The following is a 23,489-nucleotide window of genomic DNA, read 5'->3' on the forward strand; positions in this document are numbered from 1 at the left end:
CTCCACATCTTTTCTACATCGTGGCGACCAAAACTGGATCCAAATATTCCAAGTGTGGCCTTATCAAGGCCTTACAAAGTGGTATTAACCCTTCACGTGATCTTGATTCTCTCCCTCTGTTGATGCAGCCTAGAACTGTGTTGGCTTTTTTGGCAGCTGCTGCCCACGGCTGGCTCCTATTTAAATGGTTGTCCACTAGGACTCCAAGATCCCTTTTCACAGTTACTCCTATTGAGGAAAGTACCACCTATACTGGACCTGGGCATCGCTGAGTTGCCTCCAGATGTTGTGAGTGCTCCAACACTTGGGAGTTTTTAAAGAAGAGATTGACAACCATTTGTCTGAAATGGCATTAGGTCTCCTGCTTGGGCAGAGGGTTGGACTAGAAGACCTCCAAGGTCCCTTCCAGCTCTGTTCTGATGGAGTCGTTGAAGCTGCTCTGAATCCCATCTGTTCGCCAGAAAAGATGCTCCCGTAACATTCTTGATTCATGCTCTGTGCATGCCACCTGTCGACCACTCTGAATATTGCTGGCATTCATTAGTGGAGAGGAAAAACCGGCGTTTTCTGGAATTAGCTTTGCTGGGCTCCAGCCCAGCCCAGCTTTTATTTAAATTTATTATTATTTACAACCTTTCGTTGAGTGACCGTTCAAAATAACGACGCCACTCATAGCGGTGTTCCAATATTGGAAGGGCAGCCACAAGGAGGAGGCGGTGAACCCATTCCCCAAAGGACCAAAGCCCTTGATTTCTATGTGTGCAGCTTCTCTCAATGACCGAAAACCCTGTTGTCCGCCCACCTTGCATAGAATGAGTCAGAATAGAGCTGCAAGGGACCTTGGAGGTCTTCTAGTCCAACCCCCTGCTCAAGCAGGGGACCTGATACCATTCCAGACAGGTGCCTGTCACGTCTCTTCTTGAAAGCCTCCAGTGTTGGGAGCAATGACAACTTCTGGTGGCAACTTCTGTTCCATCCAGTCATGTATCTCTCTGTCTAATATATCTTATCACTCTTTCGCTTTCTGTCCTATCTATCTATCTATCTATCTATCTATCTATCTATCTATCTATCTATCTATCTATCATCTATCTATCATCTACCTACCTACCTACTTATTTTCTATCTACTATCTATTTATCTATCTTCTATGTAATCTATTTTCTATATCTATCTATCTATCTATCTATCTATCTATCTATCTATCTATCTATCTATCTATCTATCATCTACCTACCTACCTACCTATTTTCTATCTACTATCTATTTATCTATCTTCTATGTAATCTATTTTCTATATCTATCTATCTATCTATCTATCTATCTATCTATCTATCTATCATCTATCTATCTATCTATCTATCTATCTATCTATCTCTTAATCTATTATTTTCTATCTATTATTTATCTAATCTATCTTCTATCTATCATCTATCTATCGTCTATCTATCATCTATCTATATCTATCTACCTACCTACCATCCATCTTATTTATCTATTATTTTCTTTCTTTCTATTTTCTATCTACTATCTATCGATATAATCCATCCATCTATCCATCCATCCATCCATCCATCCATCCATCCATCCATCCACCCACCCACCCACCCACCCACCCACCCACCCACCCACCCACCATCTATAACATATCTATCATCTATATATCATCTCTCTCTCTCATATATATCACTCCGTCCCTCCTATATATCTTATGCAATCATAGAGACCTAGGCCTGGAAGGGATCTTGGAGGTCATCTAGTCCAACCCCTTGCTCCAGCAAGAGAACCATTAGGACCGTTAGGACATTTTTCCTAAATTCCAGGTTGCTCCTCTCCTTGATGAGTTTCCACCCGGTGCTTCTTGTCCTGCCCTTCAGGTGCTTTGGGGAATAAGTTGACCCCCTCCTCTTTGTGGCAGCCCCTCAAAATATTGGAAGACTTCCTTTCTATTCCTTTTTTCTAGAAATGATTTTTTTTCTTAGCTTCCTTCGTAGCATCTTGATGAATCAGCGGTTCACGTAACTGATTTAAGGTAAAAACCAAATGAATTGTATTAAAGCTCATCGCCAGCTTAATCCCGGAATTGCAGGGGGTCTCCATGGATTTCTGTCCCCCTAAGATTAAGACTGTTGAAATCCATTTTGACCTGGTTTCGTTGTTTTGCTGCCGAAAGCTGGCTTGTTAAGCCTCCGCGAGATCTTTTTAAGCCTATTTTCCCAGCCAAACGTTTCTCCTCATAAATAAATATTCCTAAATATTTAGTTCTGCCTGCTTCAAATTGAAAGCCAGCCTGTCTCTTTCAAGGCCTGGCTTGCTTCTAATAATAATAAAAATCACCCCAAAAGGTATTCGTCTGCAGAAAAGATTATTTAACCCCTGCTTCAGGCAATGCACGAAGCCCACCAATCAATAACCCCCCAAAACGCACCCACCTCCTCAAACACAGAACCACGGTGGCAGCTGCTAGTAAATCCGGAGTATCCGTGTTTGTATGTTAACGTTTTCCTAAAACTGTAGTCCTCCACTTAAGACCAGAATGGCAACCAGAATTTCCACAATGAAGCGAAGTGGCTGTTAAGGGACTCGTCCCATGTGTTATGATCGTTTTGCCCCAGATGTTAAGTGAATCCCTGCAGTTGTTAAGTGAATCAGGCGGTCGCTAAACGAATCCGGTCCCCCCCATTAACACTAATTGTCAGAAATTATCTGGGTAAGGTCCCCAATAGTGATTACGTGACACCCCCCCCCCGGGATACTGCCGTCATTTGTAAAGATGTGCCAATTACTATGCACCCCAAATTTTTTGATTCCATGAACGTCGGGATGAGCCAAGAGTCCGTAAGTGCGAGGACTTGTAAGCCTCTTTTTGCGTTATAAACCGAGGACCCTTTAAAAAAAAAAAAAGCAGAAAAGTACTCAAGGTTTTAATCCCGCTCGCAGGAATTACTACCAGTCCATAGGGGCCAAGGTATATACATATTTTATTTTTTAAAAAGTTTACAGTTTCTTTAATTATACACAACTATTCTGAGAGGTTATAATCCTTAGAAGAGGCATTCGCCACGGGGTGTGTGTGTGTGTGTTTCTGCCCACCCACCACCCTCAACGCCGCCGCCAGCCGCATCATCGCAATGCCAAGAAGGGGAAGAGGGCACAGGAGAGTTGGGCAGCCAAGGGGAAGGGCCCAGGCATCCCGTTTGACCTCTTCAAGTATTCACACAATGTACCAAATACACTCCGGGAAATTAAGCAAAAACTTTAAAAAAAAAAAAAAAACCTGGCAATTTTTAAGGGGGCATCCGTTCCCCCCCACCCCCACACACGCAAGAAGGCGACGCCCCAGATCCCAAACTGGAATGGCACACGATGCGGCGACCACCCCTCGTTCCCAAATCTGAGCTGAAGGACACCCAAAGCTGAAATATTTTTCATCTGTCTCGTCCAAATCTCCTCTTCACTGCGAAAGACACCAATCAAACAACCGAACAACCATCCAGGAGAACTTCTCTGAAGTTCTCAAACCATCCAGAACTTCATTGAAGTTCTCAAAGCATCCAGGAGACCTTCACTGATGTTCTCAAAGCATCCAGGAGAACTTCTCTGAAGTTCTCAAACCATCCAGGAGAACTTCACTGATGTTCTCAAACCATCCAGAACTTCATTGAAGTTCTCAAAGCATCCAGGAGACCTTCACTGAAATTCTCAAACCATCCAGGAGAACCCATTGAAGTTCTTAAAGCATCCAGGAGACCTTCACTGAAGTTCTCAAACCATCCAGGACCACCCACTGAAGTTCTCAAACCATCCAGGAGAACCTCACTGAAGTTCTCAAACCATCCAGGAGAACCTCACTGAAGTTCTCAAACCATCCAGGAGAACCTCACTGAAGTTCTCAAACCATCCAGGAGACCTTCACTGAAGTTCTCAGGAAGACCCATCTCTCCTCCGAACCACAAAATACAAAATCTCCAACTTGAATTAAAAGGTCATCTAGTCAGTGTGACTTGTGGCGTCGCATTATTTTTAACTCGCTAAAGTCAAGAGCGGCTTGAGAAGGTTGCTCGACAGATGAATCGGGGAAGGTGGTGAAGAGATGGATGAAAGTTTGGTGGCCTCCAGAAAATAGTCCCCGGTCCCCCTGAAGACAGGTCTAGTTTGCAATTCGAAAAGGATGCGGGAAGCGTCCCAGACGGAAAGCAAGACATTCCGAGGAATTTGTTCAGTCAAGGTCAACTATGGATCGTCATCTCAACGAGGCCGTCTGAAGAGGACGTCAGCTCTGCCGACGGTTGGCGGTTTGGATGACGGTGTCGTGAAATGAAGACAATGTTGGCGATTAAACCACCCGGAGAAAGGAAACGGAGAAGGTGCCAACTTGTCTCAAGATCAAGGATGGGAAGGAGACTGAGCTGAAACCTTCTCCGTTCTAAGTCAAAGCTGCTGAGATGTTTCCTCACCAAGTGTCTCCTTTAAGCTCGCTCTCGCCAACGTTCGGCCAACCCTAATCGCTGGGTCAACTCAACGCTACGCCAAGGGACGTCGGAAAGGTTTGCCACGGGGTGTGTGCGTCCCTGCGTGCGTGTGGGATATCTACGTCCAAGAACTAAATTTCAGAAAGGAGGGCCACCTTCAATCTTCATCCCAGCCATGAATGTTCAAGGGAGGAGATGCCCCAAAAGGACCTTCGCGAATAAAAAGAGTTGGCAGGGCAAATTTCGGGAGGTGGCAGGGGGGCATACAATGGTGAGTCATCTTTCTATCGGATATGTGGGTTAGTTTTCGCTCCTTAATTAAAACCAGAATTGTGGTTTCTGCTTGGGCGGAGGTAGGGGGTTTAAAAAAAAAATTATTAATTTATGAGCGGTCAAAAATCTCAAAATATCACACTTTATTGTTTCGAGGGGTGGGGGGGAAGAGAAAAGGTTTGCCTTCGTGAAGGGAAATTAGAACACTAGCGTATTAATATATCTATCTATCTCTATATATGTACAATCTCGGAGGGGAGGGGAGGAGGAGAATGGTTTATTTTTGCTCAAAAGTGGTAGTCCTACCATGATAGATAGCTTGGCACTCAAAATCTAGAGATCATTGCACAGGTCAACCAATTAGCAGCACATTTAAGGCAGACCAAGCCCATCGTGCACTCCTCCCTGCCGGCTGGGGGAGGATGGGGATGGGGGTGGCGAATTCAGGAGGGCGCCAGGAGAGGGACAGGAGGTCAAAATTCAGTTTTCCTCCATTTGGGCCGCTTTGAAGATGGGGGGGGGGAGAGGACTTCAACTCCCCAGAATTCCCCGCTGGGGAATTCTGGGAGTTGAAGTCCTCCCCCCCCCCATCTTCAAAGCGGCCCAAATGGAGAAACGCGGAGTTTTAAAGATCCTTCTCATCTTCCATCAAGATCCAGAGTGACAAAAAGCAAACACCCCCCCCCCCCGAGGGTCTCGTATTCCACTGTCGGTTCAGCTGCTCACCACAATTCCAATATCACGGCTTCTCCCCCCCCCCCCCGACATTTTCAAGGAAAAAAAGAGGCGACTGTGAATAATTTTTGAGGGTCATTGGATTTCCCCCCCCCTCGCTCTCCAGCCCCCAAGATGCAATCAAGCTTTTTGCTTTAATCGAATGAAAATCATTGTGCCGATTCAATATCTACTTTACAGCTCTTTTTCCACGTGGGGAAGGAAGGAAGGAAGATGGGAAAGGAAGGAAGGAAGATGGGAAAGGAAGGAAGGAGATGGGAAAGGAAGAAAGGAAGGAGATGGGAAAGGAAGGAGATGGGAAAGGAAGGAAGGAGATGGGAAAGGAAGGAGGGAAGGAAGGGGAAGGAAGGAAGTGAAGGGATCGCGGTTGACGATCCGATTCGTTCCATCAGCTTGCCATCCCCAACCCCAACACACACACACACAAACAAACACCTACGCACCCACAAACTCCCCAATTTCAAACTCCGATGGCATTTAAGAAGGAACGGGTGGAAAGGAAGAGAAGGACGCCATTCTCTCGACCGTCAACGTTCTTCTTGATTCACTCAAGTTCTGATGACGCTACCAGAAGATGCACCAAGACCTCAACTCAACATCGTCCCCAACCCCCCCCGCCCCCAAATCTCTAGAAATCCAGAGCAAGCAACATCCATCTCAAGGGGACAACCTCGCCAGGGTGGAAGCTCCATCTCAAGGGGACCTTCTCGCTATCAACCATAGACAACCATCATCATTTCTGGCCGAAGGCTCTTGACACCTCCCCCCCGTCGAAGGGGAAGGGCGGTACGGAGCTGTCAGGAAGTCAATTCGTCAAGGAAAGGAGGAAATCTGGAGGCCCTCGGACGCCTCCTTCGATATTAATCCCCCACCCCACCTTCTTCAAAAGGCGCGCGGCGTCCCGCCCAGCGTGGTGGAACTTTCTGGCCAGCTCACGGCGAAACAGAGCAGAAGGGATGGCGAGAGGTGAGTGAGGTGGTGAGGAGAGCGTTACCAACCAAGTGCCTTTTTCAGCTGCTCGGATAGCACTTTGGTCAAATCCACCTGGAGCCGAAAGCTCTTCCAGATGTTCACCTGGACGGTGATTGCAGAGGGTCTCAAGAGAGCGAGAGGGAGTGAGAGAGTTGTGTGTAGAGTCCTTACTGCTGGTGGTTTGGATAAAGAGGACCAGAATGGACTGGGTTCAAGGTAGTCTTGAGTTAAGAGACCATCTCACCGCCCCTTGGGACAGGACTGGCTCGCTTCCTCGAACCCTCAGAAAAGAGAAGACCAAGACTCCAGAGGAAGACGAACGGCTGCCTTTGACTTCCCACGCTGGTCCTTCCAACCTTTCTCCCCCCCTGCCTCCCCTCCCCTGGCCAAACTTTTTTTTTTTTAAAAAAAAACCACACACACCAGTAGCATCATCACCGCCATCACCAGTTCTAAGCAGACAGGAAGTCCGTTAAGGGAAATTTGGAAAAAGGGGGAAAAAGAAAAAAAAAGCATACTATACTCAGAATCACAGCTGCTTCGTAAACAAAAAAAATCGGACACGTCAAGAAGAAACTCCATGCATTCAGTTGGTGGCTCCGGTTGGGGGTCTTGTTTTTTGAAAGACCACCCAAAAAAAAGGGGAGGGGGAAGAAGAAGAATGGAAAATTGAAAAGGTGAACTCCATCCAAAAAAAGGCTTTTTCGAATAAAGCAGCCAGGTTGAAAAAAAATAAAATAAACAAACAACGAAGCACCGTTGACTTCACGGCCTTATCATTTTCCATCGATTAAATCGCACGCGTCCCCCCCCCTCCCTTCCCCTCCCCCCCTCCCCCCCCCAAAAAACCCTTCTACTTTTACATTCTCAAAGTGCTGTTCCGCGTTTGCATCCAAGGGTGTCTTTGCTTGTCTTTGGAACGCTCGACTTGAAACAAAAAAAGGAAAGAAAGAAAGAAAGGGGGGAAAAAAACAGAGAGTTTAAAAATAAAAAAATAAAAAATTGGGGGGGGGGGAGGAGGCATGATCCGGTTTCCCTCCGGAGCGAAGCAATGGATTTTGGGGGGGTGGGGTGGGGTGGGGAAGGGCAGGGGGGAAAGGGGAGGTTTGAACTCAGCTGAAATGGAATCACGAAGATAAGATGCAAGCATGCACCAGGGAGGGGGGGTTTCATATTGCTACCAAGTGGAATGTCGGAAACGCACCGCGATGCATTTTTTTGGGGGGGGCAGGGGTGGGGAAGGGGAGGGGGGGGCTCTCGAGAAATGACCAAAAAGAAAAAAAAAAAAGAAAAATCAAGATCTAAAGGGTGATATATATATATGTATATATATCTGAATGCTATTATTCATAAAAACCTTGTTTAGTAATAAAAAATTGCTTTGTTTAAATATGAATGTTATAAGTCTGCTTCTTCCTCAGCGCATGGTTAGGAAGCCAAGTCTCTCCGAGGAAGCAGGAGGCGGCTCCTACTACAATTCCATGTCCTGGGCCTCGTCTTCTGAAAAGTCAGACATGGAGCTCTCCGAAGAGCTGTCGCCGGTCCCTTCTTCCTGCTCTTTGAGGGCTTCCTCTGTTGCATATTTCTGAATGTATTCTGGAGGAAGAAGAAGAAGAAAGCAGAAGTAAAGGTCAACTCCGATGGTCCAAGATCTTACAAAATCCATCTGTCCATCCATCCATTTCTATCATCTATCTCTCAGTCTCTCTATCTTCTCGATTTTTCTTTCTCTCGCTCTCTCTACCTCTCTTTGTCATCTCTCTACCTACCTACCTACCTTCCTACCCATCCACCCAGCTCTCTCTCTCATCTCTCTCTTCATCCATCCATCCATCCATCTCTATCATCTCTCTTTCCATCCATCCATCTATCCATCATCCATCCATCTTTATCATCTCTTTCCATCCATCCATCCATCCATCCATCCATCCATCCATCCATCCATCCATTTCTATCTGTTATCTGCAGTTCAGTGGTTCAAATCTCACCGGCTCATGGTTGACTCAGCCTTCCATCCTTCTGAGGTGGGTGAAATGAGGACCCGGATTGTTGTTGGGGGCAATATGCTGACTCTGTAAACCGCTTAGAGAGGGCTGAAAGCCCTATGAAGTGGTATATAAGTCTAACTGCTATTGCTATCTCTCTCTTTCCATCCATCCATCCATCCATCCATCCATCCATCCATCCATCCATCCATTTCTATCATCTTTCCCTCTCATCTCTCTATTCATTCATCCATCTATCCTCCATCCACACACAAACATCCATCAATCTCTCTCATCTCTCTCTTCATCCATCCATCCATCTATCCATCCATCTTTATCATCTCTTTCCATCCATCCATCCATTTCTATCATCTTTCCCTCTCATCTCTCTATTCATTCATCCATCTATCCTCCATCCACACACAAACATCCATCAATCTCTCTCATCTCTCTCTTCATCCATCCATCCATCCATCCATCCATCCATCCATCCATCCATCTATCCATCCATCTTTATCATCTCTTTCCATCCATCCATCCATTTCTATCATCTTTCTCTCTCATCTCTCTCTTCATCCATCCATCTATCCATCCATCCATCCATCTCTATCATCTCTTTCCATCCATCCATTTCTATCATCTCTCTCTCTCATCTTTCTCTTCATCCATCCATCTATCCTCCATCCACACCTACTCCAATCCATCCATCTCTATCATCTCTCTCTCTTCATCAACCCATCCATCCATCCATCCCTATCATCTCTCTCTCTCTACCTACCCACTCACCCATCCATCTATCCATCCGTCATCTCCCTCCCTCCCTCTTCTATCCATGTGATCTCTTTCTCTCTCTCTCTCTTTCAAATGTATTGGTTTACCAGAGATTTAACTCTGGGCGGGTTTACAATATTAAAAGATAAAACTATATACATGCCACACTACAAAATCATAAAGGTGCAAAAGACAATAGCTTAAATGGGGGTATTTTTACAGGAATGTCGTTCAAAGACTCGCAGGGTAGGCCTCAACTTACAACTCTTTGACTAGCGACCGGCCCTGGAAAAAGGTGACTTATGACATCTTTTCACACTTAACGACCGTTGCGGCATCCCTGATCAAAATTCGGACGCTTGGCAAATATGGCTCATATTTATGATCCCCTTTTGCGACCTTCTGATCAGCAAAGTCAACGGGAGGGGGGGGGGATTTTGATTCGCTTAACGACCCTGTGATTCACTTAACAGCTGCAGTGATTCGCTTAACAATTGTGGCAAGAACGTAAGTTGTAAAATGAGGCAGGGCACACACCGCTGCCTTGCTTCGCAACTGAAATCTGGGCCTCGCCCGTGGTCGTTAAGTCGAGGACTACCCGCCGTTCAGTCATAAACTGAGGGCCACCTGTCGATGTTCCTCCTAAGCGTCCTTACCTTTAATTTTCTGCTTGTATTCTTCTGGTCGGTGAAGGTACATGGCTGCGGCGTCTCCATTGAGGGGGTCTATGGGGTTGGGATAGGCCAACAACTGGGGCAGGAACGACTCAAATATATTGGTAAGATCTGGAAAAGTGGACACAAAACGAAGCCTTAGGCTCTGACAGTTCGGGAGGCTTAGAGGGCACAGAAAGGGCTTGAAACGCAGCGCAGAGACGGTGCCAGGCTTTCCAATATTTTACTGCCCTGAGGAAAGTTGGGAGTTGAACCTTTTTCTCTTTCGTACTTTTTGAACCTCTTTGGGCATTTTCCCTTCTCTTTCTCCAACTTTCTCCCTCTTCGCTTGTGCCTGTATTTAAATCCACAATAAAAAAAATTTTAAAGGGGGAAAAAAAAACCCTCCCCAAGAAAGGATGCGGAATACGGCTTATGGTGTGTCCCCCTTCCCATCTTGGAATTCCCAGGACTTGAATTCCCAGGTGGAAAGGGAAAACTTTCCCCCTTTTTGTGTTTGTATTTAATTTTACAATCTTCTTCCTATCTATCTATCTATCATCTATCTATCTATCTATCTATCTATCTATCTATCTATCTATCTATCTATCTATCTATCTATCTATCTATCTATCATCTATCTATCTCTATACATCCGTATCTATCATCTATCTCTCTATCTCTATTCATCCGTATCTATCTATCTATGATCTATCTATCTATCTATCTATCTATCTATCTATCTATCTATCTATCTATCTATCTATCTCTATTCATCCATATCTATCTCTCTTCATCCATATCTATCTGTCTCTGTCTATCTATCTTCATCCGTATCTATCTATCTGTCTGTCTGTCTGTCTATCTATCTTTCATCCGTATCTATCTATCATCCGTATCTATCATCTATCTATCTATCTATCTATCTATCTATCTATCTATCTATCTATCTATCTATCTATCTATCTTCATCCGTATCTATCTATCTTCATCCGTATCTATCTCTGTCTGTCTGTCTATCTATCTTCATCCATATCTATCTATCATCTATCTATCTATCTATCTATCTATCTATCTATCTATCTATCTATCTATCTACTTATCTATCTACCTATCTATCATCTCTATTCATCCATCTCTCTCTCTCTCTCTCTCTCTCTTCATCCGTATGTATGTATGTATGTATGTATGTATGTATGTATGTATGTATGTATGTATCTATCTATCTATCTATCTATCTGTCTAGTGCAATAATAATGCAGTATCAGGGGTTTTCAATTCAGTTGTGTGGAACGTGAGGAATGTGTGCTTGTGTTTTCTTTTTATAGTTTTCTTTTTAAAAAAAATTTTTTTTATTGTACATTTTCCTTTATTCTACGTCACGATTTCAATTCTGCATCCCCTCGTAGCCTCCAGGCACTGGGATAGGATGGTCATGGAATTGCTTAATTTACCATGGATACACAATTAAGTATCACAAGCTATACTGGTTGTTAACAAATCCTTTTTAAATATACATGATGTTACACACCCCAATCATGGCCAATATTCTCTTAAGTCATATAGTATTGTCTCTTTTCAAATACATAATATTGCACATCATAATTGTGTCCATTGTTTCCACGGTTATAACGTAACACTCTATACATTTATCACTATACATTTTAATTTACAGTTGTGTACAGTCCGATAATGACATTACTTGCAATATATATTCTTCTATGCAGCATTATACCTGTATTTGGTTCTAGTTTGTTAATCTTCTTTCATTTTTAACTTTCTAATCTCTGCATCTATTATCTAGCCAGTTATACCATAAGTCCCTTTGTTTCTCCTTTATCTTTTCCATTTTTAACCTGTCCATTTCGGCACACTCTTAATATTTTCTTTGTTACCATTTCATCTGTAGGTCTGCTTGCGTTTTGCCAACTTTGTGCATACGTAATTCCAGCTGCCGTTGTTACGTGTAACATTAAATATGTAATTATTTTATTGTGTTTTCCCGGTTATGTGTGATGCACCCTGAAGAGGGCGCATTTAACTTCGTTGTACCAGGTGCAACGGCAATAAAGTAAATGAAACTTTAGTGTGAAGATGGTAGGCACAAGGACGCACACCAAGCCCTTTTCTGCGCCGTGTTGTGTGTCTGTGTGTCTGTGTGTCTGTGTGTTGTTTGATTCCATCCTTGTGGCTGTCATCTTGACTTTCTAAAGGCAAGGGAGGGATACGCTTTACTGCTACATTTTACAAACCAGCCACAATTTCTCGTTTAAAAAAAACTCACCGTAGAGAGCTGTCCAAGTCTGATTAATTACATCTAGACATACGGTTCCTGACCTGGAAAAAAAAATCAAATAAGAATAGTTGAATGGCAGCTCAACCCTGCCCTTTGCCCCATGGTAGTTAAGAGGAGCAGCTGGCCTGATCACGCAGTTGGAAGGGACCTTGGAGGTCTTCTAGTCCAACTCCCATAAAGAATTAGAGAATCACGCAGTTGGAAGGGACCTTGGAGGTCTTCTAGTCCAACCCCCTTACAGAATTAGAGAATCACGCAGTTGGAAGGGACCTTGGAGTCCATCCATCCATCTATCTTCTTTCTTTCTTTCTTTCTATCTATCTATCTATCTATCTATCTATCTATCTATCTATCTATCTATCTATCTATCTATCTATCTATCTATCTATCTATCTATCTATCTATCTAATCTACCTATCATCTATTTATTTATTTATTCATCTATCTATCTATCTATCTATCTATCTATCTATCTATCTATCTATCTATCTATCTATCTATCTATCTATCTATCCCATATCTATCTATCCCATAAGTATATCATCTATCATCTATCTATCTATCTATCTATCTATCTATCTATCTATCTATCTATCTATCTATCTATCTATCTATCTATCTATCCCATATCTATCTATCCCATAAGTATATCATCTATCATCTATCTATCTATCATCTATCTATCTATCTATCTATCTATCTATCTATCTATCTATCTATCTATCTATCTATTTAATCTACCTATCATCTATTTATTTATTTATTCATCTATCATCTCTCTCTCTCTCTCTCTCTCTCTCTCTCTCTATTTATCTATCTATCATCTATCTAATCTACCTACCTACCTACCTACCTACCTACCTACCTACCTAAATGGCTGTGTGTGTGTGTGTGTGTGTGCGTGTGTTCTAGCATAACTATACTGCCGTAAAATGGCTTCTACTGTACATCGCAGTGGAGCTGCCATGGTAACGGCTTCACAGTACTTTGGGGGGGGGGGGTGTTTCCCTCTAGTAAGGGGGAAAATCCAAAAACTAGAAAATTACCTTTGGTCTGGACATTTTCCCCCCTATAAATAAATACCCAGGCATTGCTGGGTTATCGGCTAGTTTAAAATAAAGCAGGGTGCAGATTAAGCGAGGTTTCTATCCTAAATACCACCAAACCTAGTGGATTTGGGAGAGAAAAAAATTGCCCAGCTGTTCCTGAATTCCAGATGCGGGCTAGGTTGAAATTTGGGAGGTGTGGGTTGTTGTTTTTTTGGCCTAAATAGGCATTGTATAAAAATGGCTAGTTGCAGGCCCAGATTTTCAGAAAGGAAACTGGTTCCTTTCCTCCGGGAAAACTATCTCCCACCACGGCTAAGCTGCGATTTTTAAATTTTTTTTGCAATAAGGCATCTGGGCGTAAAGATGACGCCAGAGGAAAGGGAAGCTGGCACGGCTCTCCTCGATGCCAAATTCCAGCCCTTCGTATCCGAGAGAGCTGCGGGCCGCTGGAGACTGCCTTTTAAATCAACTCAAGGTGAGTTAATAGGTTGTGACAGCTGCGCTCCCAGTTGGCATTTTAAAAATAACTCATAAGCCAAGTCACTTCCGGTATCTGTCTAAGACTAGCAAGGTTTATCCGAAGCCAAGATCCCGTATTTCACGAAGTTGGGAGATCAGTTTAGCTCCGCGAATTAAAAAAAAAAGAGAATTATGGTGCTTAAAATCTCTTTTAAGTCAGGGTTTCTCAACCTTGGGGACGTTAAGATGGGGGGGACTTCAGCTCCCAGAATTCCCCAGCCAGCATAGCTGGCTGGGGAATTCTGGGAGCTGAAGTCCCCCCCCCCATCTTAAGGTCCCCAAGGTTGAAAACGACGCCTTTACATATATTTTTACACCTCCTGTTGTAGGCCTGGAGAAATTTAGGAACCAAACTTTATTCTCCCACCTCCAACAAAACACCATGTCAACGCAAACGAAAGTCACTTACGCTTCGTCGATGTTGGGATGAAAAATTTTATTCATGAATCCTAAAGAGGAGAGAAAACGCAAGGGGTGTTAAGACGGCTTCACATTCAAACAAAAATTCAGCATTTGCCGAAAGGAGATAGAAAGGGGGGGGGGGGAAATATCATCTTGAATCCTGTTCTCTAAATCAGGGATCTCCCAGCTTGATAACTTTTTAAGATTTGTGAACTTTTAACTCCCAGAAATCCTCAAGATAAGAGAGTGGGAAGGGACCTTGGAGGTCTTCTAGTCCAACCCCTGTACAGAATTAAGAGAATCACACAGTTGGAAGGGACCTTGGAGGTCTTCTAGTCCAACCCCTGTACAGAATTAAGAGAATCACACAGTTGGAAGGGACCTTGGAGGTCTTCTAGTCCAACCCCCGTACAGAATTAAGAGAATCACACAGTTGGAAGGGACCTTGGAGGTCTTCTAGTCCAACCCCTGTACAGAATTAAGAGAATCACACAGTTGGAAGGGACCTTGGAGGTCTTCTAGTCCAACCCCCTTACAGAATTAGAGAATCACACAATTGGAAGGGACCTTGGAGGTCTTCTAGTCCAACCCCTTACAGAATTAGAGAATCACGCAGTTGGAAGGGACCTTGGAGGTCTTCTAGTCCAGCCCCCATACAGAATAAGAGAATCACACAGTTGGAAGGGACCTTGGAGGTCTTCTAGTCCAACCCCCGTACAGAATTAGAGAATCACACAGTTGGGACCTTGGAGGTCTTCTAGTCCAGCCCCCGTACAGAATTAGAGAATCACACAGTTGGAAGGGACCTTGGAGGTCTTCTAGTCCAACCCCCGTACAGAATTAGAGAATCACACAGTTGGGACCTTGGAGGTCTTCTAGTCCAACCCCCGTACAGAATTAGAGACTCACACAGTTGGAAGGGACCTTGGAGGTCTTCTAGTCCAACCCCCTTACAGAATTAGAGAACCACACAGTTGGAAGGGACCTTGGAGGTCATCTAGTCCAAACCCCTGCTTAGACAGGAGACCCTGCATCATTTTAGACAAATGGTTGTCCATTCCCTCCTGAAAAACTTACAGTATTGGAGCATTCACAACTTCTGGAGACAAGTAGTTCTACTGGTTAATTGTTCTGCTAATTAATTAATGGTTAATTGTTCTAACTCATGCCGGCTGAGGGATTCTGGGAGTTGAAGTCCACAAGTCTTACAGTTGCCATGCTTGGAGACACCTGCTAAGTTGACTCTCTCTCACCTTTTTTTCATAGCCATCATCCTTATTTCTGGAGTCAACCCATTCCTCTATTTCTCCAGTTCTTGAAACCACCAGATTGCAGGAAGTCCTCGACTTACAACCATCTGTTTAGCGACGGGTCTGGAGTTACGACAGACGGCTGTAAAAGGCGACTTACAACCAGTCCTTGCACTTACGACCCCTGCAGCATCCCCACGGCCACGTGGTTAAAATTCAGGCCGCTTTTTGGCCACTGGCATTTACTTACGACGGGTTGCAGGATCCTGGGATCATGTGATCCCTCCTTCTGCAACTCATCAGTTTCGGGCCAGCAAAGTCGACGGGGAAAAGCCAAATTCGCTTAAGAACGGTGTGCAGGAAAGGTCGTAACCTGGGGCGAAACCCGCTTAACAACGGCTTCCCTGAGCGATGGAAATCTGGGGCTCAATTTTATGGTCTTAAGTCGAGGACTCCCAACAAAAGAACCGGCAGTAGATTCCAGAGGTGAATTGCCAGGTTAAGGAGAAACTGCTCAGAAAACAAGACTCCAGCATTAATGACTGAATATATCTAAATAAGCTTTTTATTTTATTTTTTTAAAGCAAATTATCTGAGATTTCCAACAGCGGAGGAAGTAACACTCCAGTTGGTTGAGCCATACACTCCTGGGGATGAGGCCGGGCCCTGGAGCTCAGCAGATGGTCAAATATCTTGAAATTAAAACACGGGGCGGAAGAGCGGAATCAAAAGACTCGCTATAGCATGGTTAAGGTACCCGGATCGAATCTCTTACACCTGAATTAAATTTAAAAAAAAACTGAAATGGTTAAAGCCGGTTTGGTATAATGGTAAAAAGGGGATTGCCAAGGAAGCAGGCGATGGTGAGTTCTAGTCCCGCCTTAGGCACCGAAGCTGAATGACTTTGGGCCGATCGCCAGGAGATGGCGAGTTCTAGTCCTGCCTTAAGAGCTGAAAGTCAACTGGGTAACTTTAGGCCAATCATGAGGAGATGGTGAGTTCTAGTACTGCCTTAGCCATGAAAGCCGGTTGGCTGACTTCGGGCCAATCACCAGGAGACAGGGAGTTCCAGTCCCAACTTAGGCCTGAGAGCTGGCTAGTGGCTTTGGGCCAATCACCAGGAGATGGTGAGTTCTAGTTTCACCTTAGCCATGAAAGCTGGCTGGCTGACTCTGAGCTAATCACTAGGACAGTGTTTCTCAACCTTGGCGACTTTCAGTCCTTTGGACTTCAACTCCCAGAATCCCCCAGCCAGCATAGCTGGCTGGGGGAATTCTGGGAGTTGAAGTCCACAGGACTGAAAGTCGCCAAGGTTGAGAAACACTGCACTAGGAGATGGTGAATTCTAGCCCTGCCTTAGCCTAGAAATCTGGCTAGGTCACTTCAGGCCTATCGCCAGGAGACTGTGAGTTCCAGTCCACATTTAGGCAGAAAAGCTGGCTAGTGACTTCGGGCCAATCACCAGGAGATGGCGAGTTCTAGTTCCACCTTAGCCATGAAAGCCAGCTAGCTGACTTTGGGCCAATCACCAGGAGACAGTGAGTTCTAGTTCCACCTTAGCCATGAAATCTGGCTGGCTGACTCTGGGCCAATCACTGGGAGATGGTGAATTCTAGTCCTGCCTTAGCCTAGAAATCTGGCTAGGTCACTTCAGGCCTATCGCCAGGAGACGGTGAGTTCCAGTCCCCATTTAGGCAGAAAAGCTGGCTAGTGACTTCGGGCCAATCACCAGGAGATGGCGAGTTCTAGTTCCACCTTAGATATGAAAGCCAGCTGGCTGACTTTGGGCCAATCACCAGGAGACGGTGAGTTCTAGTCCCATCTTAGGCCTGAGAGCTGGCTGGGAGACTTTTAGGCTGGTCTCTTTTTCACAGCCCAATCCACTTCACAGGACCGTTGTTGTGGGAAAAGTAGGAGGAGGAAGGAGTATTAAGTACTATTGCCAACTAAAGTACAAAAGGCAAGATTAAGAAAAAAAAGACATATAATAAATAAAGCCCCTTTTAAATCGCTGCTCCCTAAAGCTTGCAAAGAGCAGCAGAATCAACATTCAGAGGGAGGCCATGCTAAATGCCTTCTTTGTGACATTGGGGGCACACTTAAGTTTAAGTTAAGTTACGTTTATTTTATTTATATGCCGCCCTTTTCCCCCCGAAGGGGACTCAGGGCGGCTCACAACTCAACTAAGGGAGGGGGAATAGCAAAGCAATATCGATCAAAATAAGTGTGAACAAGAAATGCAACAAAAGCAGTTTTTGTGGCCCCTTCCCCAGCTCTGTTTCTGCTGGCAGAGGCACCGGGGGGCCAGATTTAAGCACCCTGCAAGCCGGATGTTCTGACCGAGACTTCCCATGGAGCAAACTCCTGGTCCCGACAAAAAAAACCAACAACAACCTTGTTTGTATTAATTGACTGTGAATTCTGCTCCTTCACATCCAGCAAAGACTTTCGAGGGAGGATTTATGGTCACAGACCTTATCTGGCTTGGAGAGCTGCCAGGCCGAAATCTGCAGAACTTGGCCAGGAGCCTCGGAGAGTCACGAACCAATGAAGAGAACTAATGGTCTCCTGCAAACTCCACTCCCCAGTCGCTCCTCTTTTATTCCCTCTGGGAGGGGCCATTCACCGTCCACCTGTGGCCTCACTCCCAAGTCGACCCCTGTTCTTTAGCTGTTCATCTGGCAACTCTGTGCATGCGCCCACTGGGAACAGGCTCCAGCTGTTCTTCTGCCCCACTGATGTCCGACTCCGAAGGCAGCTGATAACTGTCAGATGGCCCTGGCCCCCTCTCTGCCCCCGACACAAAGCCCTCATCCGAGCCTTCCCCAGACTCCAGGACTGGCCCAGGTTCCTCCCCAACCCTCCTCACTGTCCGAATCTGCTGCTCTAAAGCAGCCTTCTCTCCATCACCGCACCCATGTGGACTTCAACTCCCAGGATGCCTCAGCTGAGCCCTGCCTGGAAACGCAACCCCAGCTGTGTCCTGATTCCAGTTCAAATGTTTTTAAGGGTGTGATGTGCAGGTCACCTATATATCTAAGCCGCTTCCCTAAGCGAATAAAGAGAACCTTCTTCACGTCTCTGCAGATTAGGGTTCGATTTGGGTGATTTAACAGGAAGGCGTCTTTATAAGCCTCTCAAAACCGTTCCGTCAGGATTTGAACAGGCTGAACTCAAAAGACAGCAGGAGCTGCGTTGGGTCAAGAGGGGAGATTTTGGGTAAATTTTGGAAGTTTGCCTCCTTGCAAGATTAAAAGGTTACTTTTTTTTTAAATTAAAAAAGCGATTTAGCAGAGTGCGGGAATCCAATACAGCTAGTCCTTGACTTACGACCACAACTGGGCCCAAATTTTTTTTGGGGGGGCCACGGTTCTCGAGCGAAGGGGATCACATGGTTGTTAAGCAAATCCTGCTGAACTTGGCTTGTCGGGAGCCGGCTGGGAAGGCTCCCGCAAAGGGCGATCATTCGGACCCAGGGCTCTGCAAACCAAGTCGTCCTCGGCTTACGACTGCAACTGAGTCCACAATTTCCGTTGCTAAGCGAGGCAGTGGTTCTCAAGTCCACGTTGCCCCGTTTTTTTACAACCTTTCTTGCCACTGTTGTGAAGGGAATCGGTGTAGTTGTTAAGTGGGGAGCATTGGTCGTTAAGTGAATCTGGCTTCCCCATGGACGAAAAGAGGGGTGATGTGAAACACCCCCAGGGACGCTGCGACCGTCATAAATACGAGCCAGTTGCCAAGCGGGCGAGTTTTGATCACGTGACCTGGGGAGGCTGCAATGGTTATAAAAGGGTCACAAGTCACTTTTCCCCCCAGTGTCATCGTAACTTCGGACAGTCATTAAAAGTACTGTTGTAAGTTGAGGACTACCTCGAGGAGCCGAGGTGGCGCAGTGGTTAAATGCAGCACTGCAGGCTACTTCAGCTGACTGCAGTTCTGCAGTTCGGCTGTTCAAATCTCACTGGCTCAAGGTTGACTCAGCCTTCCATCCTTCCGAGGTGGGTAAAATGAGGACCCGGATTGTTGTTGGGGGCGATATGCTGACTCTGTAAACCGCTTGGAGAGGGCTGAAAGCCCTATGAAGCGGTATATAAGTCTAACTGCTGTTGCTATTGCTACCTGTAGGCTGGAGACAGAAGCTACCCAAAGATTTATATCGAGCCATCTAACATGGTCAACATTCCCCCGATCGGATTAGTTTGCTGGGGACAGAAAAGCTTTTTCCTTGCTCAGGTTTAACTCTTGACGTTCCCAAGCCAAAAATTATTCCATTAAATCAGTGGGGGTTTCCCCCCTCCCAAACTTGGCAAGGTTAAGATGGGTGGACTTCAACTCCCAGAATTCCTCAACCAACGTGAAAAACACGGCTTCAGATTTTAACAAAATACCAGAGCTGGAAGGGACCTTGGAGGTCTTCTAGTCCAACCCCCTGCCCAAGCAGGAGAGCTTACGCCACTTCAGACAAATGGCTATCCAACATCTTCTTAAAGACTTCCAGTGTTGGGGCATTCACAACTTCTGGAGGCAACTTCTGTTCCACTGGTTAATTGTTCTAACAGTCAGGAAATTTCCCCTCAGTTCTAAGTTGTTTCTCTCCTTGATTAGTTTCCACCCATTGCTTCTCGTTCTACCCTCAGTTGCTTTGGAGAATAGCTTGACTCCCTCTTCTTTGCAGCAACCTCTGAGATATTGGAAGATTGCTATCATGTCTCCCCTGGTCCTTCTTTTCATTAAACCAGACATACCCAGTTCCTGCAACCGTTCTTCATATGTTTTAGTCTCCAGTCCCCTAATCCTCTTTCTTGCTCTTCTCTGCACTCTTTCTAGAGTCTCCACATCTTTTCTACATCGTGGCCACCAAAACTGGATGCAAATATTCCAAGTGTGTCCTTATCAAGGCCTTATAAAGTGGCATTAACCCTTCCCGTGATCTTGATTCTATCCCTCTGTTGATGCAGCCTAGAACTGTGTTGGCTTTTTTGGCAGCTGCTGCACACGGCTGGCTCCTATTTAAGTCATAAGCATTTAAAAAAAAGTTTTTAAGTGGGTTCCTCATAAACTGAACTATAAACTTGCTCTTGTTGGCCTTTCAAATTTGTCTTAGATGGATCTTCTTTTCTTTTTTTTAAAAAAAATGACAGTTTTTCATCGCTTACCTATAGATGGGGATTTGAAAGGGTATTTGTCAGGAAGGTCCACGCGAACTTTCCACACGCCGCCTTCGTACGGTGCTGTAATTGAAAGATTTTAAAAAAGAAAGGTTAGTTGTATATTTCCTTGACGCTTTGCAATATAAGATTATTTAATTAGACATACAAGACAAGATACCCAATTCTCACAAACAGGGTGGAAAGAAAGAGCTTCCATTACTAGTTTAGCATTTTTCTTTTTATATAGAGATTTCAGGTGCCTGCTTCTAAATACATTCATGTAGTGTTTCTCAACCTTGGCAACTTTAAGATGGAGGGATGTCAACTCCCAGAATTCCCCAGCCAGCCAGCCAGCCAGCCATGCTGGCTTGGGAATTCTGGGAGTTGAAATCCATCCATCTTAAATTTGCCAAAGATTGAGAAACACTGCACTAACTACATATAAATTGCAAATCTCAGGATTAAGAATTACTGTAAATAAATGTAAAGCATCAAAATAGTAACACTGCATGGGGATATTAAGACAGTAAAACCTTATCAGACCTAAACACCTTATCAACAAAGATAGTTATAGATTATCAATTTTGGAAGCCCTAAATCTAGTTTAAATTAAAAACAAAAACCACCTACTATTCTCAATTTTCTATAATTGCAGGGGGTTGGACTAGAAGACCTTTAAGGTTCTTCCTTCCAACTCTGGTACTCCGTGAATCCGCCTCCATTTAATATTTTTCCCTCCTTCTTAAATTTTGCTGTTTTGAAACCTGCTGTGAAAGAATCAAACAAGCCACTACTTTTTTTGGTGCGTCTGTAGATAAGATGGATTTGATTATTGTTCCTAATAAATGGATTTGAAAAGGAAGATGGATGCCTTGGACTTTATTTTTTGGGACATGTTACTTGGAGGCTTGACGATAGATAGATAGATAGATAGATAGATAGATAGATAGATGGATGGATGGATGGATGGATGGATGGATGGATGGATGGATGGATGGATGGATGGATGGATGGATGGATAGATGATAGATAGATGGATGATATATAGATCGATGATAGATGATAGATGGTAGATAGATAGAAGATGGATGGATAGATAGAAGATGGATGGATAGAAAGAAGATGGATGGATAGATAGATAATTGGGATAAAGAAATAGATAGATAGATAGATAGATAGATAGATAGATAGATAGATAGATAGATAGATAGACAGACAGACAGACAGACAGATAGGATAGATAGATGATAGATAGATAGATGGATGATATATAGATAGGTGATAGATGGTAGATAGATAGAAGATGGATGGATAGATAGATAATTGGGATAAAGAAATAGATAGATAGATAGATAGGATAGATAGATAGAAAATGGATAGATAGAAAGAAGATGGATGGATAGATAATTGGGATAAAGAGATAGATAGATAGATAGATAGATAGATGATAGATAGATGATAGATAGACAGACAGACAGATAGATAGATATAGATGATAGATAGATAGATAGATAGATAGATAGATAGATAGATAGATAGATAGATAGATAGATAGATGATGGATGGATGGATAGATGATATGGATAGATGGATAATACATATATAGATGATCGATAGATAGATGTTAGATAAATGGATGATAGATAGAAAAGCTATACTGTCTTTCCACTTGCATTTCAAGAAAATTTGCAAAAAAAAATTAAAGTTGTGTATGTATGTATGTATGTATATACACATACATACACACATAAACATATATCTTAAAGAAACTTTTTAATAATAATAACAGATTAACAGAGTTGGAAGGGACCTTGTAGGTCATCTAGTCCAACCCCCTGCCCAAGCAGGGCCCCCCACACCATTTCTGACAGAGGCCAGTCTGGTCTATCCTTGAAAGCCTCCAGTGATGAAGCTCCCACAACCTCTGAAGGCAACTTCTGTTCCATCGGTCGATTGTTCTCCCTGTCAGAAAATTTCTCCTCCTTTCCGGGTTGAATCTCTTTGCAAAAGCTTCTTCAAATGCAAATGGAAAGAGGGCATAGCTGAATGAGAAAACAAGGGTTTTCTATGAAGAAGATCACAGGAGCTTTTCCAGTAAAACTGGATTTTCCAAGGTTGCAGAACACTTTTAAGGTTCAAGAATTTTGACAGCTACTGGCAGCCAGAGAAGGCAATGGCCACTTCGAGGGATTTGAGGCTTAACCCAGCCTAAAATACATAAAATATATATCCTGTGTCTTAAAAGGCACACGGAACATGGCTATTTATCTCTTCCCCAAATTATCTTTCATTTTTCCCAGTTCTTCCCTCTAGCCCCCAGCCCACCCCCTCACCCCCAAAATCAATCAGCAAGGAAAAGGGCTTCCTTCCAACACCTTTAGGCCAGTGTTTTTCAACCTTGGCAACTTGAAGATGTCCGGACTTCAACTCCCAGAATTCCCCAGCCAGCGAATGCTGGCTGGGGAATTCTGGGAGTTGAAGTCCGGACATCTTCAAGTTGCCAAGGTTGAAAAACACTGCTTTAGGCGACCCAGGAGTATACCTACTTCCTTGTGGTCCATAAAACTTCACTACAAATTCGTTGAGTCCTCCGAGGATTGTGACTTCGTGTTTGCTCTCGATACTGGAGGCGTCGGAGTCAAGGAAAACGTTGGAAGCGCAGAAGGATTAAGAAACCTGCTCACTTAAGATAAGCCAGCAGTCCAGGAACGGAATTCGTTCAGATACTTCTGAGTCAGCCCGAAATAATTACTGAAAACCAATAATATTTAAAAATATCTGCCTGCCTGTCCAGAATGTTTGTAGTTCAGGATTGAACGGTGGCACCCTTGGTGCTCTTTGAGCTTGGCTGTTTTCTTGCAGACATTTCATTACCAAACTAGGCAACGTCATCAGTGATAGAAAGGAGTAGGGTTTGCTCTCTGTTTACATTATCATCTATCTAATCACATTCTCTTTCTCT

General features: G+C 44.2%; 1 protein-coding gene across 1 annotated transcript in view; it reads right to left on the bottom strand.

The window, feature by feature from the left end:
* Nucleotides 1-7,776: 7,776 nt before the first annotated feature.
* Nucleotides 7,777-23,489, bottom strand: part of UBE2H (ubiquitin conjugating enzyme E2 H) — a 44,062-nt gene continuing 28,349 nt past the window's right edge. The window contains exons 2-7 of the mRNA XM_087722650.1: nt 23,074-23,150; nt 20,534-20,608; nt 14,135-14,174; nt 12,146-12,198; nt 9,865-9,993; nt 7,777-8,048 (exon numbers count right to left, since the gene is read on the bottom strand). Coding sequence (XP_087578776.1) covers nt 7,924-8,048; nt 9,865-9,993; nt 12,146-12,198; nt 14,135-14,174; nt 20,534-20,608; nt 23,074-23,150 — 499 coding nt within the window. The 3' untranslated portion in view covers nt 7,777-7,923. The remainder of the gene's footprint in view (nt 8,049-9,864; nt 9,994-12,145; nt 12,199-14,134; nt 14,175-20,533; nt 20,609-23,073; nt 23,151-23,489) is intronic.

The sequence above is a fragment of the Thamnophis sirtalis genome, unplaced genomic scaffold (assembly GCF_051295495.1).
Source record: "Thamnophis sirtalis isolate CommonGarterSnake01/CBP01778 unplaced genomic scaffold, rThaSir2_p1.2 scaffold_9, whole genome shotgun sequence".
Classification (NCBI taxonomy): Eukaryota; Metazoa; Chordata; class Lepidosauria; order Squamata; family Natricidae; genus Thamnophis; species Thamnophis sirtalis.